General features: G+C 35.3%; 1 protein-coding gene across 8 annotated transcripts in view; it reads right to left on the minus strand.

The window, feature by feature from the left end:
- cadpsa (Ca2+-dependent activator protein for secretion a) overlaps window positions 1-17,968 on the minus strand; it is a 127,813-nt gene that overhangs the window by 37,935 nt on the left and 71,910 nt on the right. For 3 of the 8 annotated variants that reach the window (XM_084100567.1, XM_084100565.1, XM_084100564.1), the window contains exons 13-17: window positions 13,159-13,295; window positions 12,855-13,042; window positions 8,650-8,751; window positions 7,490-7,553; window positions 7,234-7,357 (exon numbers count right to left, since the gene is read on the minus strand). In XM_084100567.1, coding sequence (XP_083956693.1) covers window positions 7,234-7,357; window positions 7,490-7,553; window positions 8,650-8,751; window positions 12,855-13,042; window positions 13,159-13,295 — 615 coding nt within the window. Of the gene's footprint in view, window positions 1-2,863; window positions 2,897-4,568; window positions 4,638-7,233; window positions 7,358-7,489; window positions 7,554-8,649; window positions 8,752-11,853; window positions 12,022-12,854; window positions 13,043-13,158; window positions 13,296-17,968 lie in introns of all 8 variants that reach the window. The other 5 variants (XM_084100566.1, XM_084100562.1, XM_084100560.1 and 2 more) reach the window with 4 other exon arrangements.

Here is a 17,968-nt window from a genome sequence, read left to right on the forward strand (position 1 = left end):
TCCCGGCGGGATAAATAACTCTTGCGCCAGGCGCAAATCTAAAATGGGTTGGTCTGAAGCAGCTTCATTATTCATAGGTGTGGTTTGGGCGTAACGTGAAATAAACCAATCAGAGCGTCATCTCACATTCCCTTTAAGAGCAGGCGCGTTTGTTCTAAAGCGGATTCCTATCAAAACGGCGGATTTGCCAGACGCGCGCCAGGAGCGGTTCACAGCCGAGGAGAGCAACGCTCTCGTCAGGGAGGTTGGGGATGGAGAAACCCACCCAAATTAACTTCGGTTAAAAAGGCATATGATAATTTGGGTAAATGTGTAAGCTAGATGTATGCTTTTATAATAAATTGTCTGTCTATCTATCTATCTATCTATCTATCTATCTATCTATCGTAATAATGTATGATTTGCAAAAATGAAAACTGCTGCTTCTGTGTAGATGAGAGAATCAAAGTGTATGCGCGTTGTGCACACGCTTCATTGATTATGGCCAAGCATGCGCCCTTAAAATAGCATATGAATAACATGCGCAACGCGCCACTGACTTTAAACAATTTTTTCCTGGTTAGTGGCGCAATTGTTTTCTAAACCTGCAAAATAGCATGAAGGAACGTTTGCGCCGGAACACACCTCCTTTTTTGCGCTGAACCGCCCAATGAGCGCAAGTTCATTCCCTAGTTTAGCGACGTGCTTCTGTGGAGGGAAAAACGCGCTTTGCGCGGGTGCAAAATAGGAATGATACATGCGTCGCTGTACAAAGTCAATTGCGCTGGGTGCAAGATAGGGCCCCTTGTGTCAATTCTGTTACCGTTCCATACTTTGCCTTTAAATTGGTGGAATTATCTCCCACAATGTAAGATACAGGAAATGATGTCACTTTCCCTCACTGATAAGATCTAAAGCACTGAAAGGTATGTGTGCTTTCTCTGAGAAAATATTTTAATCTAAAATGTTCTCACACCAAGAGTTAATCTGTAAAACGTCAAAATTGTTACCACAATTTCAAAAGGAAACCAGAATGTGTCACTGATCACACATGATTTCATTAGTGCCATGTGCTCTTAGCATGTATGCTCTTAGCATGTATGCTAGCAAGTGGAGTTTTTGGCTAAAAAGTGTAAAATTGTCAATTCTGTTACCAATGTTATTTCTACACATTGCCTAATTTGTCTGTAGCAGCAGAGTTGACAAACAATACTATAAAGAAATAACTTTTTCGTTTTCAGAAAGAATTTCTGTTAATATTTTGAATTGCCAAATGTATCTCCAATTATAGAATCACTCACATGTTTTTGTAACTCATAAAGTTTCAATATTGGCTGAGAGGGTGTTTTTTAGACAATCAAAGTGATTTTTGTATGTATATCTGCTGTTGGATTTGAACAAAGATTTGTTTGTGCTCTGTCAATTTTTGAGATCTTTGAGCATGTCATTATATGATGTGTGGCACTTTGATGGAGGAACACAAAGACAGACGAACTAGGAAGCGAAGTCATTTGCTGTGTGATGAATGTCAAAACAATTAACATCATTTTGAAGAGTCACACCCCCCTCTCAGTCAACAGTGCTTTCATCACTAAACACAAAGCACACGCCCCCTGATTGTGTATTAACCCTATGACCTTTCTTCTAATTGTATCTCAATCATCTTCATCTCCCTCAATGAGACTGAAGACTTTCAAAAAGAAATGATTTAATTTTTGTGGCCTTTGCAGGCTTACTGTCCATGCAGGGATGAAATGTCATGCAATAGTGCAACATCAGGTACTTCAATAGCAACTGACAGAATGCATTAGCATTTTGACATTTGGATTATTATTATTATGTTTGAAATACATCCAAAGAATAATCTTGGTTTAGACCATTTGAAATACCTGATTTTCCTAATTCAAGACATTTTAGAAATTAATGGTTTCTAAACCAATACATAACATATCCTGTAGTTTGTAGATTGAATATACTTGTTTTTCTGATATTTTTGTAAAGGTAAAGGTTTTGGAAACCAACACACAATGACTGTCATGTCACCATATATTCACTCCAATGGAAAATCAGCAATATGATGTGAACTGAAAAATCATTAACAGTGCATCAGTATTGCTATTTGACACATTAGAGATTTTTCTGTAACACTTTACACTGTTACATTTTTTAATATTAGTTAATGCAATTATTTATAAATCAAGCAACATATATATATATATATATATATATATATATATATATATATATATATATATATATATATACACACACACACATTTTAACATTTAATGAGTTATAATGTTATAATTTAATGTTCTTTGAATAAACATGAATTACTAATGAATAAGAGTGCATTGTATAGTAGTATATATTTATATGCAATATATTTTTTATATATAGTAAATATATTATTAATTTAACAAATGCTGTAAAAATGTTATTCATTGTTAGTATGTGATATCTAATGCATTAGCTAATGTTAAAGGATTGAATCTTACAGTAAAAGTGTTACTGGGTTTTCATAATCACGCACTTGGTGCAGAAAGAGTATCACTTTAATCATAAATAATACAGGCAGATAATCTGCTTTATATTATTTGTTGGAAGTTTAAGTAAGAATTAAAGGAATACTCACTCTGCATGTTCCATAGACTGGTAAAGCACACATACAGCTCTTACCAGCTCATGGAAAACGCATCTTCATTTGGATGCAGTGTATAGACTGAAGGAGACATTGGCATAACCTTGTCACAACATTCCCATGGTTATCTTAATGTCGGAAAATGTTGCCATGCGAATACTGTAAGTTGGTTATGTTTTGAACTGGGGAAGGGGGGGCTGTTTTAAAAATGGGTTTAATAGTAAGTCAGACAAAAGATGTCACCTGGATCCTTCTGATCCTTCTGAGATTTCTCTACTAAAAAGAAAGAAAGAGAAAAAAAAGGAAGAGGGAGGGGAGAAGAGAGAAAGAAAGGGAAAGAGAGAAGGAAGAAGGGGTCAGCTTTTATTTTGTTTCAGATGTGAGATCTGATGGGAAAGTATAGAGGGAGAAGGAAAGAGGGAAAAAGAAAGAGGCATTGAATGATAGGACTGTCTAACCCCGAAAGACCTGTAATTCACTCATTCCACGAGGGATTGCATGAAAGAAGTTCTACAAGAGTGGTCGCGTTACGCTGGGAAAACAAACCATTTCAACAGGGGTGTAAAAGTACAGAGAAATCATATTTGAGTTCAAAAATCAATGCTGTTAACTGTTACTAAATGTAAAACAAACTTTGGCATTAATTAGTTTGTTAGCTTGGGATGATGGACATGAAATATTAATTACCATTTAAAAGTTTAGGGTCTGTACAATTATTATTATTTTTTTAAAGAAATGAATACTTTCATTCAGGACGGATGCGTTAAATATTCAAAAGTAACAGTACAGACTGTTACAGTGTTACATTATTATTTTTCAAATAAATGCTGTTCTTTTGACATTTCTATTTAAAGAATCATGGAAATGAAAACATGAAAAGTTTTCAACATTGATAATAATAAGAAATGTTACTTGAGCAGCAAATCAGAATGGTTTCTGAAGGATCATGTGACACTGAAATCTGGAGTAATGGCTGATGAAAATTCAGCTTTACCATCACAAGAATAAATTACATTTTAAAGCATATATAAAATAGAAAACCATTATTTGAATAGTTTATGATTATTATTATATATTGATAAAATAATAAAGGCACAAAACTTTTGAAATTGTATTCTGAAATTGTATTCTGGTTTTTTTTTTAAGAGGAAAAATTTAAACCATGACCTATGGAATATGTACTTTCTACTTTTTACCATTTCAAAGTATGAGTACATTCATCTTTATGAGTAGTTCAATAAAATGGAAATTTCTGTATAGTAATATGGTATATCCAAGTACTTTACACCCCTGCTTTTACAATCTTGCACCAGAAACATGTCTAAAACCAAGTTTGACCCAAAAACAGAAATAATAAACCAAATCACAAACAGAAAAACAGTGAAGACCCACAGTGATAAGCCGCTTGAGTGGATAACAGTCAAAAACATACAGCACTCGATGTCGAAAACATGATTAGAAACGCAATGACTCCAAAAAGCTGCGGCAAAATCCCTGTTTTGTTCCTGGGTTGGAGATGATTTGAATCATTTATCTTCACCTTGTACCTAACCAGTACTGTAAACCTGGCACACGTTGATAAAAGGACATGGGGAGGAGTGACTTACACAAAAGCAAAGTAAAAATGCATTCAAGTCACAAACAGAAAGAATAAGCAGAAAACGGAAAGAAAGGCTGCCACACCGACTCAGCTGGACAGGATGGTCTGATCAAAGTGACAGCAAGACCTGTGGCTGAATCACTCAACCTAAAATTCAAGCGAAACACTTAAAGAAAAAGGCAAGCAGACTGCAAGCAAGAAAAGAGGATGGTGCCGGTCAGGGCGTGAGAGAACAACTGTTTGTGAAAAGTGCTTGAGAACGAAAAAAAAAAAAAAAACCAGAAAAGAAAAGAAAAAAGGAGGGGTGGCGGGAGTGATGGAGTGTCTTCGGATAAGCAGGGTACTCACGAATGGTTAAATCCATCACTTGTGACGCCAAACAGAAGACAGGATGCTCATACATTTCTCTCTTTTTCCCTATAAAAGAGGATGGGGGCATGCAAGAGCAAGGGGTCAGAGGAGAAAGAGAGAGAGGAAGAAGCACAACGGCTGCATGTGCACTACGGGGCTTTTGACCAAATCTAGTTGCATGCAAAGTTGCCTGGCAGGGTTGATAAAAAACCTAGCAACTATTAAAATCAGTCAATCTGATGTGATCTGTAGGTCAGTGTGCATGAGGTTAGAAGAAATAATCTCTACAGTCGGCTAAAGCATGCCAGAAAATAACATAATTTGTGATTATTTGAGTGTTTCTGGACCATTTCACTTTTCTAGGCAGTTCTTTTATCCTTTATATACTAGGACCAAGACTGAATTTTAAACTTAAGTGTATGCACAAAAACTTGATGAATGAAAAAATGCATCTCTATAAACTTCTTCACAATGAGTCCAAAACATCATATTGTAACAATATGTGACTACCCAAAAAAAATGTTTTTAAAGAAGTATCTTATGCTCACCAAGGCTGCTTTTTTTTTTTTTATGAAAAATACAGTAAAAAGAGTAATATTGTGAAATATCATTACAATTTAAAATAACTATTTTCTATTTGAATATAATTTCTATTTTTAATATATTTAAAAATTCCTGTGATGTATTTTCAGCATCATGACTCCAGTCTTCAGTTTCACATGATCCTTCTATGATTAGAAATCATTCTAATATGCTGATTTGGTGCACAGTTATTATCAATCACAGTTATTATTGGTGTACATTTTTTTACAGGGTTCTTTTTCTTACAGCATTTATTTGAAATCGAGATCTTTAGTAACATTATAAATTACTTTACTGTCACTTTTGATCAATTTATAGCTGCTGAAAATCCAGAAAGAAAAAAAATACTTAAAAAAAATATTAAAATAGAAACAGTTCTTATTAAATTTTATTAATATTTCACAGTATTACAGATTTTACTTTTGTTTTGTTTTTTGAAACAAATAAATGCATACTTGGTGAGCATAAGATACTTCTTTCAAAGATATAAAAAAAAATTACTGTAATTATTCCAAACCTTTGGCCTGTATGACCTATTTTCAAAATGTCAAAAAATTTGCAAATAGTTTTGGCTTGAAAAAAAAAAGTGTTTTGTTTTGGTTTAGTCTACCATTAGTCTTGCATGTAAGTTACTCCAGCTAAAAGCTTTGGTCTCTGGTAAAGACTTTATTTTGAGGATGTGTTGCAAACTATTGGTCAGTTCAGGTTAGCACAAAAGTCACATTCAGTTTAGTGTTCAGCAATCAAAAGGTCGATAGGGAACAACACAGACATCATCTGGCTAACAGATACTAAGGGCTTCTCCTTCAGTATCTGCAGTGCCCAGTCATATTTCTTCATCGACATGGACGGGCACTGAACAATAATTCGAGAAAATGAAATTCCAGACCAAATTAAAGCATTTGTCCAATCAACATGGCTATTATTTGGCATCAAAGACCCCCCGTGTGTGAGCCACAGTTTTGCTGTCCATGTCCATGAAAGAAACCGTCTCACTTGCAACAATGTGTGTTGCTTGAGTGGGCAATCCCAGCTTTGCACTGTATATTGGCTTCTCGAAACTGGCTCAACGAGAGAGGGCTCCAAATAAGACGAAAAGCCAACAAACAAGAGCAAAAGCAGAGAGGGAGGGAGCAGAAAGAGAGAAAGAGCGAAGGAGAAAGAAAGAAAGAGAAAAAAGACAAAGACTAGTAAAAAGGCAGTGATTCTGCAATCAACATATGAAGCAGGGGAGCTGGAAAGGTGATGAAGAGCTGGAAAGGAAAAGTTTTTTTTTTTTTTTTTTTTGCTGTAAAGTCATTTTAGACCTGAAAGCTAAACCACAGGATAGAGGCAAACATCCACAGAGGGCAGCGAGGAACCATCGAGCAGAGCGATATGGCACCGAGGCCAGGGTTTGAGAGGGAATTGAATGCATTTTTACATACTTCTAGAAACAGCTAAAACAAACCTGCACCAACACAACCTAAAACCTTCAAAAAGCAAGGCATACGTTTAAAGGCCAGGGTGTAGTCATATAAACGTTAAATAAACATAATAATAATAATAATAATAATTATTATTATTATTATTAATACAATGTATTTGTATAAAATAAATTTGTAAAAAACAAACAAAAAAAACACTATTATTATTATTATTATATCTTAAAATCATCAGAAACTGTAATTTACTCTCCATCTATTTATCAAAGAATTCAGCTATTTAGGAAAAAAAATAAAAAATATTGAAATAAACCCCAAAACAACAACATTTCCTGTGTTCTCCAACAAACCACATACTACAGAGAGTTATCTCATGTTTCTCAGAAGAGTTAAAGCATATCTATGTTGTGGTATCGCCAGCATTCTGTCAACAATACACAGAACTAGTAGAGATAAGACAACATAATAAGCCATTACACACCAACAGTTAACTACTGCTTCATTGTAAGCATTCCTATTACTCCAAAAAAAAAGCACTGCCTCCATGGAATACTGGTTAGTCGAGCATCACTGTTGTTAAGCACTGCTACTAAGAGAGGAGAATGTCAAGTACTACACTATTAAACCCCTGCTAAACAGGACTATGTGCTTCCTACCTTCCACCTTGGCATATTCTGAGAGACGCTGGTAGTTCACTAAAGCTGCCTGCTCCAGACATTTACGGATCACTGCCTTCACCTCGTCCTGAGGTACAGGTGTCACAATGTCCTTCATTAAGACCTGCGAAACCAAATTACAAACACGCTTTTGCATCTAGGTCTGTTTTTATTTTGTGTCATACGCTTTTTCAAATGACAATATTTTTCATTTATTTGGTGTAAAACGGAGCGGAAGATAAAAATGGCACCACACCCTCTCAAGCAGAGACAACGTGGCTTTTAAGGCTCCTTCTGGACGTCCAAATGGAAAGCAATACCTTCAGAGAGAAAATTTAACAGACAGTGTTTAAAACCGCTTTGAACCATTGAGAAAAAAGACATTACATATTCCCATTTTAAATTTGTTTGAAATAAATAAGAATATCCAGATTCATCAATGTGATCGCTTAGGCCACACTTGTTGAATGTTTCTAGTTTTCTCCTTTTTATTTTAATTTGTTTAGGAGAAATTGATATTTCATTTGCTTTGAGGGATTAATGTTTATTGTCTGTTTGTTTATTAATTTGTGTTTATTTAATGTTATTTAGCCAAATATTTGTATTAGAGGTGGTACGTTGTCTCTTTATGTGTGCATTAAAGATAATTTGTTACTAGAATGCACGCGAGTAATTGAATGAAAAAACAATTAGACAGAGATTGGGGTTAAACATTTTTTATTTAATTTTGTTTTGAATTATTGCGTATCTTCCCATGGTTCCGAGTTTCAGAGGCCTGTTATTAAAAGGACGGGGCATTTTGCCGGGAATTATGGGAAATGTAGGTTTTGGGACAATATTTGTTTGGGTCATTTGTTAATTTGAATGTGTTGTGTATAAAGTAAATTTTTGTTTTATGGTGAATGTGATTTCGTATGTTTATGTTTATGTTCATAGAGTTATGTTGCCCTTGTTATTATAAAATGGTTTGCTCTGTTGCGTTAAAATTTCGACTTAATTTTCTGTGGCTGTGTTAGTTCTGGTGTGGGATCCCAACCATCTGAAACCCAGAACTCAGTATATTTGCTGGTTTCACATTTATTAGTTACAGTTTCTTTTGTTTTGGTTCTTTTTCTTTTTCTCTTCTTCTGCACCGGTTCGTGATCAGTACATTAAAATGAAATTTTGCAGTCAATAAAACAAGATTTTGATGGCTCAACGAATGTTTCTTGAAATGTTGTGGAAGAACCCTTACAATCAAGATATCCAGTCATCACACAGCCAGTGTCACATTTATATTACATGAACATTTATGTATTTAGCAGTTTCACACTACTGTGAAAATTAAACACTTATATAGGTTTATATATATATATATATATATAGCTGTTAATAAGGTGGTATTATGTGATGCTGTGTAGACTGACAGCAATGTACCTGAAGTGTGTGATCTGGTTTTCCAGCAGCACGCGCAGTCGTTCTTTGATCTCTTCGAAATGTTCCTTCTCTTCTACTGAGACAGTACCGATTCCATCAGGCCTGAGGCAACACACACACACACACAAGAGCAGAAATGAATGCCACTGCTTCTCTCATTAGGGTAACAAGGGTCACAGAAACTAACAATGGGTCTCATGAAGGGATCACGAACAGGCCAGACACATGAATATTCTACTAGCACTATAAATAATTTTCCATTTATGGCTGCCGTGCTGTTCAGAAGATATGTGTCAGTGAGAGATTCAGACAACCTGCTCAACTCTTTAATTAACCACACAGATTACTACAGAAATAATAATAATAATAAATAAAAAAAACAGAGAGAAAATAAGACTATTTTAAACTTCTATTTTAAAGCCCTAGCTTTTTATTTGGGTGTATTTGCATGTGCATACGTGTTCATTTGTGCAAGTTATTTCACTTTTGCATGCACTTGAGAGCAAAAACCTTATTCACCAACCACCAACAATCTAGTTTAACCATGTACTATCTACTATGACTGAAATAGCACTGTGCCATGTGTATGTAAATTAAGTCATAGTGCTATTTGCATAGTGCAATTATTATTGCCCACAGAAAACAAGCAAAAATGTGGGTATATTTTTTAGTGATCACTGCCCAGAATCGGTCTGTAAGATGTGCAAAAAACACTGTGCATTGTAAACCAGACGCTTAAACAACGTACTGTAGTGTGTGCAAATAAACGATGCTGTCAGTGGGTGCAATCCCTAGTGTGTTTCCCTAAATGTGTATCTGTGTGTCATCCCCTCCTCAGGCAAGGCTTTTTGGAAGGGCCTAAACTCAGTCCCCCTCCCTGTCGTGTCCATGGTCATATAAAGAGTCCTCCGCAATACAAAGACATCGGCGAGGATTACCACAGCCCACTGCTACCAGAACTCAGGTCTTCAACCTCTCACCACATACACACTCACAGGTTTCTTATTGTGACTCTATGAGAGAGAGAGAGAGAGAGGTTGTGGGAAACAGTTCACCTGATACGTCAGTGCCACTCCTAAACTTATTAGCCAAATTACCATCATGTCAATCATCACTTATGTGAAATGAAAACACTTATTTTACCACGCTGATGTTCATGCATTTGATCTCTAGATTTGAGAATCATACGAGACATGTACACCTCTCACTCTCTCTCACATCTAGCTGACGCATACGACAACGGAAGCTTTTAAGGTGTTTTTGAGAACAAGAAGAGGCGACCCGGTCACCGATCACCCCCCCCCCCCACCCCCACAGAGCGATGGACCCCGTCTGGTGTGACAGCCGTGGTGGTCCCCTCTGAAATCCCTGCCCCCCACCCTCTTGCTTTTTCCCCGCTGTCCTTCAGCGTGCGCTGGGCTGACATGGGGAGTGGACTGATGAGGAGCGTGTCATGTCTCCTGCTCCTCAAACCGCTGTCACTGCGACCCGCGCCTCCACTGTCACATACACTCTGCTCACAGCCCTCCTTCCGTCTACCATGTCACAAACGATAAGGAGCCGGGCCCTTTGGTAACATTCTGCATGAGCGTGTGTGTGTGTGTGTGTTAAACTACGTGCAGGTGACATACGTCGGCTGTGAGTGTGTTTCTGTTCTAGCTGTGTGTCACAACAAAACTGATTGATAAAAGATGGACCAGCAGGAAAAAAAAAACTTCTCTCTGTGTCGAAAAAAGAAAATAAAACACAGAAACCACAAAAACAAAACTACAAAAACAAACACACAAAACAAAACAAAATACAAAACCACGACTAAAAAACAAAACACAAATACAACCTGAAAAACAAAACACAAAACAATACTACAAACACAAAAAACATAAATACGAATTAAAAAACAAAACAAAACACAAAACTACAAAAAACAACAATAAAAAAAAATCCTTCTATCCACTTACAAAAAAATCATAATAGTATTAGCATTTTTTGTTTTGGACATTGGACCATGGTATTATTATTATTGCACATGCACCATCCATGGTAATATCCTGATATTATTTTAAGCACTTTAGACTACTGTGATAGATTATTATGTCAATCATTCAATATCAAGATATCTAAAATGCCATGATATTACAATTACTGTACTATGGTACTTTTAAGGTGTCGCGATAAGCAATTGAACAAGAGCATTTATGCCATTTCATATTCTTCTAAAAACACTACATGATATCATGCATATTCATAATAGTGTGCTATGAGACTAATATGGTTATCCAGATAATGATATATGATAATGGTGCAGTAGTATCTTGTCAAACAACATTAGAGATCCATAATCACCATCTGTAACACTTGTAGATTATTTGGCTTCAAATATATATCAGAATAGGAATTCAGTGCCAAGAGGTTCAGGTTGTGGGTCATGTCAGTTATAAAGAGTGTGGTTGGCTGGACGTGAGGTTTTGGCACAAGCAGACAGGCTGGAGTGAGGCCTTGGACAGTTTGGAAAGAGAGATGGAGAGACCTGTCATCCTGTCAGCCATGACCTTAAGGCACTATCCATAGTGTCCCTCATCTCTCTCTCTCTTTACCCTCCATGTATCTCACTGGTTCGACACATGTCTATCACATTCTGTTTCCCTGCCTCACCCTTACTTTTCTCTCTCTCCCTCAGACAGTTACAAATTCACACATACGGTGGTGTCCAAAAGTCTGAGACCAGTCGTTCTTCTTAGAAAATCATTTCTAGAAAGTCGATAAATACTAAAACAATTCTGAAATTTGATAAAATTATATATTATTTTATATATTATTTTATCAAATTTCAGAATTGTTTTAGTATTTATTGATTAAAACAATTCTGAAATTTGATAAAATATATAAAATAATACAATATATATATATATACACACACACACACATTTATATATATATATATACACACATACATACATATATATATATATATATATATATATATATATATATATATGTATGTATGTATGTATGTATGTATACGAAAACGAATAAAGGAATACGAATAAAATGACACACAATAAAACAACTATTCTCACACACAGAAGAAAGAAGAAATAACTTATTTGCCCCCTTCCCTCACTTCCATCCCCCAGTTTCATATGTTGAGGGCGGGCCTTAACGCTAATCCACACCCAAAAGAGTGGGTTGCATTTACATTCTCACCTTTTGGAGCCTGTGAGCACCTGCGACTTAGACTCCCTTTTTCTCCAGACCTCCATGATTTTGTTCTCTTTCTTAGAGGGGGTCAAGGGCTCAGGGGGGGAGGGAAACAGAGAACTAAGCAGCTCGGTCTCTGACACGGGCCATTTTAGTAACTCAGTCACTCTTTGGCTTCATATCCCACACACACACACACACACATTGACAAAGGTGCACATTCACAAAGGTTATCAGAAGATGGTGTGTGGGTACATGAGAAATAAAAGAAGAAGAGAAATAACATGAATCATGCATGCAAATAATAATAAAAATAAATGCAAAATATAAAAACGGTAACTAGATAAAAAAAAAATATAATAATTTATATATATAATTATTGATTTTTTTGTTAAATAAGTCACATAATTAAATATTTAATAATTATGTTTAACATTTTTAAATATGAAACTATATATTTGTTTTATATATTGTAAATATATTTGTATCTCAAATAAAAAATAATTGAAATAATACTGAAAAACAAAATAACCACACAGTGAAATCTTGTTAGAAGGGTAGTTTTGGACTCCTGTGAACCAGGTAATGAGGCAACTTGAGCTTTTTTTGTAAAAGCATTGAAACTACTGTGGGATTCTGGGAGAGAAGCATTATTACCTGTGACCAACCACAAAGCTATGATGAGAAGAGATGGGGTTTCTATGAAACAGCCAAAAAAAAAGAAAAAAAAAAAGAGTTTGTGCTCTTGGTCTTAAGTTACCTCTGTTTCTGTCCATGTGTGGACAGTGGATGTACAGACAGATAAAAGGGCAGGACGGTGAAGAGCGATGGAGTGATTTTAGGAGGGAGAGAATAGACAGAGCTTCAGGTGAGAGTAGGATGAATGACAGAGAGAGAACATGAGAGATAAATGGTTTGAGAATTAATGTGGCTCCAAATGAGAATGAAATGAAGTGGGTGTTAAGTAAGGAGTGAGAAATAGATAAAGAGAGCGAGACCGGCGCTACCTGTTGCCGTGCACGTGAGAGGCGCAGAAGGCAAAGCTGTAGTGGAGTAGTGTGGGGTCGATCATGGAGCCTTTCTCTGCCCTCTCCAACAGGTCACTCAGGTAACACAGGTGTCTGTGACACCCCCGCACCCCGTACCTGGCGCAGTACTCATCTAACACAAACACCTGGCCTGGACTGAACCAACCCTGAGGCACACAACCAGACCCAAAAGGGGGGAGGTTAGTAGTGTAAAAAGAGGAATACATGATCATACAAATAGGACTGCTCTAACTGTATAAAACTGAATTGAAAGCTCAGTTACCAAGCAGGAGTATGAATCGTTGAGTCTGTGGTCCAGTGTCAACCGCTGAACCATCTCAAACAGCGAAGAGTGGTCAAAATTGCAGGGGTTAGCGGAGATGAACTCGTCCATTCCATGTTTCTGTGCTCGGTCTGCATCTGTGTGTATGTGTGCATGTTAACGTATGGAGACAGAGACAGGCTTTACACAGCATACACATCTCAGTGTCGCAGGAGCACGCACTCCTTCGAGGAAGATCTCTAAGCTGAGCCAGATATCAGGCTCAAAAGTGTCATTGTCAACTTGCATTACAGTGTAAAGTCAATCCAAGGTGCATTACAAGCAATGCTAGAAGTGCAAAATCAAAGTCTTTTAGAGGCATCTTTCAACACAAAGAAATTTTGATATTATTTGTTTTAACTCTAAAACAAAACAACAACAACAAGATATCACAATTATTTGAATCTTTTGCCAGCCATATAAGCGTATATATATGCTTGCTGAGGGAAACAGTGATCTGTTTACAAGTTACTGGACTATGAGGGTTGGTTATACAGAGCTACTTTAAGAACATTTTGTATCCTTAATTCATTATATATTTAATTATATATAATATATTACTTAATTACGTAATTATATACTTTAAAAGAAAAAGGGTTATTTAGTTCCACATTTAAAAGAAAAAAGAATTATCATTTTAACTCTATAACAACAACAGCAACATGACACTTTTTTCATTTTTTGACAGCCTTATATTGAGAGGGAAATAATGAACTGTTTACAAGTTACTGGACTACAGTGAGCAATTATGACAAAGTGAAAAATTATAATTATGAGCAATAATTTTGAGGAATTTTAGTAAGTTTAGGCTTAGAATATTTGTTTTAAATATATTTTTTATTCTGCATGTTTGCCAAACTTTTGATGGACACTGATCTAATTTTACCCCTAAACATCAAAAACAAAGAAGTTGAAATTGGAGGTTCAACAAGACAATCAGGTGATATTAACAAAAACTTTTGACTTACATGACTAAAATTACTAATCTAGTAAGGGCAGAATTGCTGCTTGTTGATTTTAAGCATTGATTGTATGCAATATATTTGTAAAATCCAGTTTCTGCATGCGTACAATACCTATCCTTTCATTCTATACGAACGCATACAGAATCCAACGGCTTATTTAACCTTTTTAATTAATAAATGATCAATTCAACTGCCAAATCGCATCAAATTATATGCCAACATCATTATATTATTGGCTTGTATTTCCCCCAAGTATTTTGTTCTTATTTGGCTTGGTAATCCTGCAGGACCTGTCTGAGCCAGTGTTCCTAAGCAAACAACAACTCTAGGTTGACGCTTTCCCCTCCCTCCTCATTCATCGCTCTGTCCGCAGGCCTCTGCCCCCCCTCAGGGCAGCCCTAATTAAAGAAACCCAGGGCCTCTAAACCCCCCTACCCTCACCATCTATTGTCCATTAAAGAGACTAAATAAATTCAACAACACATTTTCGCTTTCCTCTGCAGTCGGTAAGCTTAGGTATTACATCTGGGCCTGCACAAATAAGCAGGGCCGTTTCTTAATCCTGCCACTGGTCAGGGGCTATTCTTATTCTAATACCCCGTTTTCTGCCAGAGGCTTTAGAGCTTCACTGTATGATTGAGCCATTCAACAGACACCTCCTTCTGTTGCTGGTTTACATGTTAAATCAAGAACAAGACTTGCTAAGAATAATTGCTTAGCTGTATAATAGAGGATAAGTTGTATTATTCCTTGCATGATATATAGTATATGCATTACAAATTTGGCTTAAATTATTGTTTATATGTAGAATAATTTTGGTAGCCCTTACAATATCGTTCATTAATAGCTTTAAATGGATAGTCCACCCAAAAATTAGAAGGTTACACTTTATATTTAAAAAAAAATTAGGTTTGGAATAACGAATAACAATTAAATAACGACAATTTTCCTTTTTGGGTGGGCAATTCCTTTAACAAGCATTATCATATAATATGGTGCCTATCAGTTCGGTAGAGTGAAATTTCATGACATTTTGTTTCATATTTCATTATATAAAATTGAGCACAAAAGTACTGAAAATCTGCGATTTAATTATTTTTTATTTTATTTTAAATGTTAAACTTTATTTAAAAATATGTTTAAAAAAGAGAGAGATAGGGATAAATGTAAATACAGTAAATAATAAATAAAATATATTATATAAATATAAATCATAATGAAAAATGTACAATAAAATAATTTTCACAGGTCTAAAACATGTTTAGACTCCATTGAATTCATATTTGAATGTTCATGAACGATGAATGATCTGCTAAGCATTATATAATATTAACCACTAATGAAAGTTACTATAATATGCGGCCGACATGTTTTATTATATTTATTTCATATGTAAAATGACTGATATTCTTCCACAACTTATCTCCATCTGTCAGGGCGGGGGGCAATTACAATAAGGAGAAATAATATTGTTTTTATTTATTATTATTATTATTATTATTATTATTTCACTCTAATGCTAAAACTCTACAAGACAATTACTTTATAAATGAAAATAAAATGTAAAATATCATCACTGTCGGGCAGATACCTTGTATCTATTATTTATTTTATATTTTTTTATTTTTCTATTGGTCACCCTTCACGTCTGTCTGTGGGTTTCGCAAATATTGAACCAATGAAAAGTAATAAAAAGAGCCAAACCTCGTCACTCCATTGGCTCCTCAAACTGTCTGTCAAACCTCATAACTCCACCCTGCCTCTATCGTGAATAAAGTGTCACACACAGTTTGGGCAATCTCTGCTTGTTTGCAATGCAAAGGTAAATAAAGAACTGATTGTTTGAATAATACAGTGTTTTCTTTACTCAAGAAACACCATATAAAGGCTAATGTTTTATGTATTCGAGGAGCGGAGAAGAGTGTCTTAGGCAAGCATTTGCCGTCGAGTCATAGCCAATTCTGTCTCAAATAGCCTATGCATAAATCTTCATCTTTTTATAACGTGAGATTGACAGAATCTCAAAAAACTGAAAAAAAAACTGAGCGCCCACATAGCTACAGCTACAATAAACTTCATTACTCACTTGCTGCACTTACAGCCTCGGATATGACAGAAAAAAAAACGCTACATTCAACAGGGTTTTGGGAGGCCCAAAAACTTCTTTAGCCTATTTCACAATATGAGGTAAATCCGGCCCTGCCATCTGTGTTGCATTTTTGTCTGTCCATGGCATTATAAGATATCCAAACACGTAAGTTAAAGCCAAATGAACCACTGAAATCAGCCACAGGTCAAAAAGGTGACATTGTGTCACTCTCCTATGTCTTAATATGAGCTTGTCATATCTCTTTGACACTGGAATTGAGGGGAAGGTCTCTGGACAGTAACACACAATGACATTAGTCGGCTCTGTCCGAGCGGGGCACAGGAGAAGAAATGACACTGATTGATGGATTCTTTTCATTTATAGATCTTCTCTCATGAAGAGTCCGAAGAGCTGAGCATTTGGGGCTATTTAGCGCTTGTATTTTTTTCTTTTTTTTTTTCTTCTTTTTTTGGTTCTGTGCGTGTGCCTGTACATACACACACAATGGACGGATTGGGAGTCGGAGATTCGGCCCTGGGCTGACAAGAGCTGAAGGGGCCAACTGACAGGACGGGCACTTCTCTGTGAGTGAGGAACGGACAGAGGGAGAAAAAGAAGAGAAGGGATGGAGAAAGGGGTGACAGCAGAGACATACTTTATTAAGTGGTTTCTAATTTAATCTGCTCCTGAACTTGATTTCCAACAGTATGGCCACCCTCATCAGGCCTGCAGACAAGTCCATACGCGAGCCCGACGCTATTTCAGTCCTTATCACACTGGATTAGAAAAGCCTGGACACTGGCTGACATCCAACATCAATCACTGTTTTCTTTGTTTTAGAATAATGAAGCAGTGGATGAGTTGAAAGATGAAACATTATTATTAACAATACTTTTTTATGAGATGTGTTGCAGGTCAGGTTCCAAGGTTCCTCTATTGTCTGTATTGTTGTTGATGTTGGTAAATGATACAACTTGAGGCTTTATACACTGGGTGTAATGCATAGTTAAATAATAATAATATTAATATTAATATTAATAATAATAATAATAATAAATAATGAAAACTTGGTCAAATGAAGAAATAAATAATACTTAATAATAATAATAAAAACAATGAAAAATACTAAATCATAATATTAATGATGATGATAAACCGGTGGATTTATTATTATTGTTATAATTGTTGTTGTTGTTAAATGATACACCTTGAGGCTTTCTACACTGGGTGTAAGCCATGTTTAAAATAATAATAATATTATAAATAATAATAATAATAATAATAATGGATGAACAAACAATACCCAAATCATTATAAAATAAAATAAAATAAAATAAAATAAAATAAAATACCAGTGCATTCATTTATTTTTTATTATTATTGTTGTCAAATTATATTATATTATATTATATAATAATAATAATAATAATAATAGAAACTTGGTCAGAAGGATTAAACAAACAATAACCAAATCATTATATAAAAAAAATAAAATAAATAAAAATAAAATAAAATAAAATGCCAAATGGTGCATTCATTTATTATTATTATTGTTGTTGTCAAATTATATACCTCGAAGCCATGGATAAAAAAAAGATAATAATAATAATAATAATGATTATTATTATTATTATTATTATGATGATGATGATTATTACAAGACCTCTGTATTCTCAAAGTATCACTGATTTTAGGTTGTGTCTCCCCCTAAACCTCC

This window comes from Abramis brama (assembly GCF_963993115.1).
Source record: "Abramis brama genome assembly, chromosome: 23".
Lineage (NCBI taxonomy): Eukaryota > Metazoa > Chordata > Actinopteri > Cypriniformes > Leuciscidae > Abramis > Abramis brama.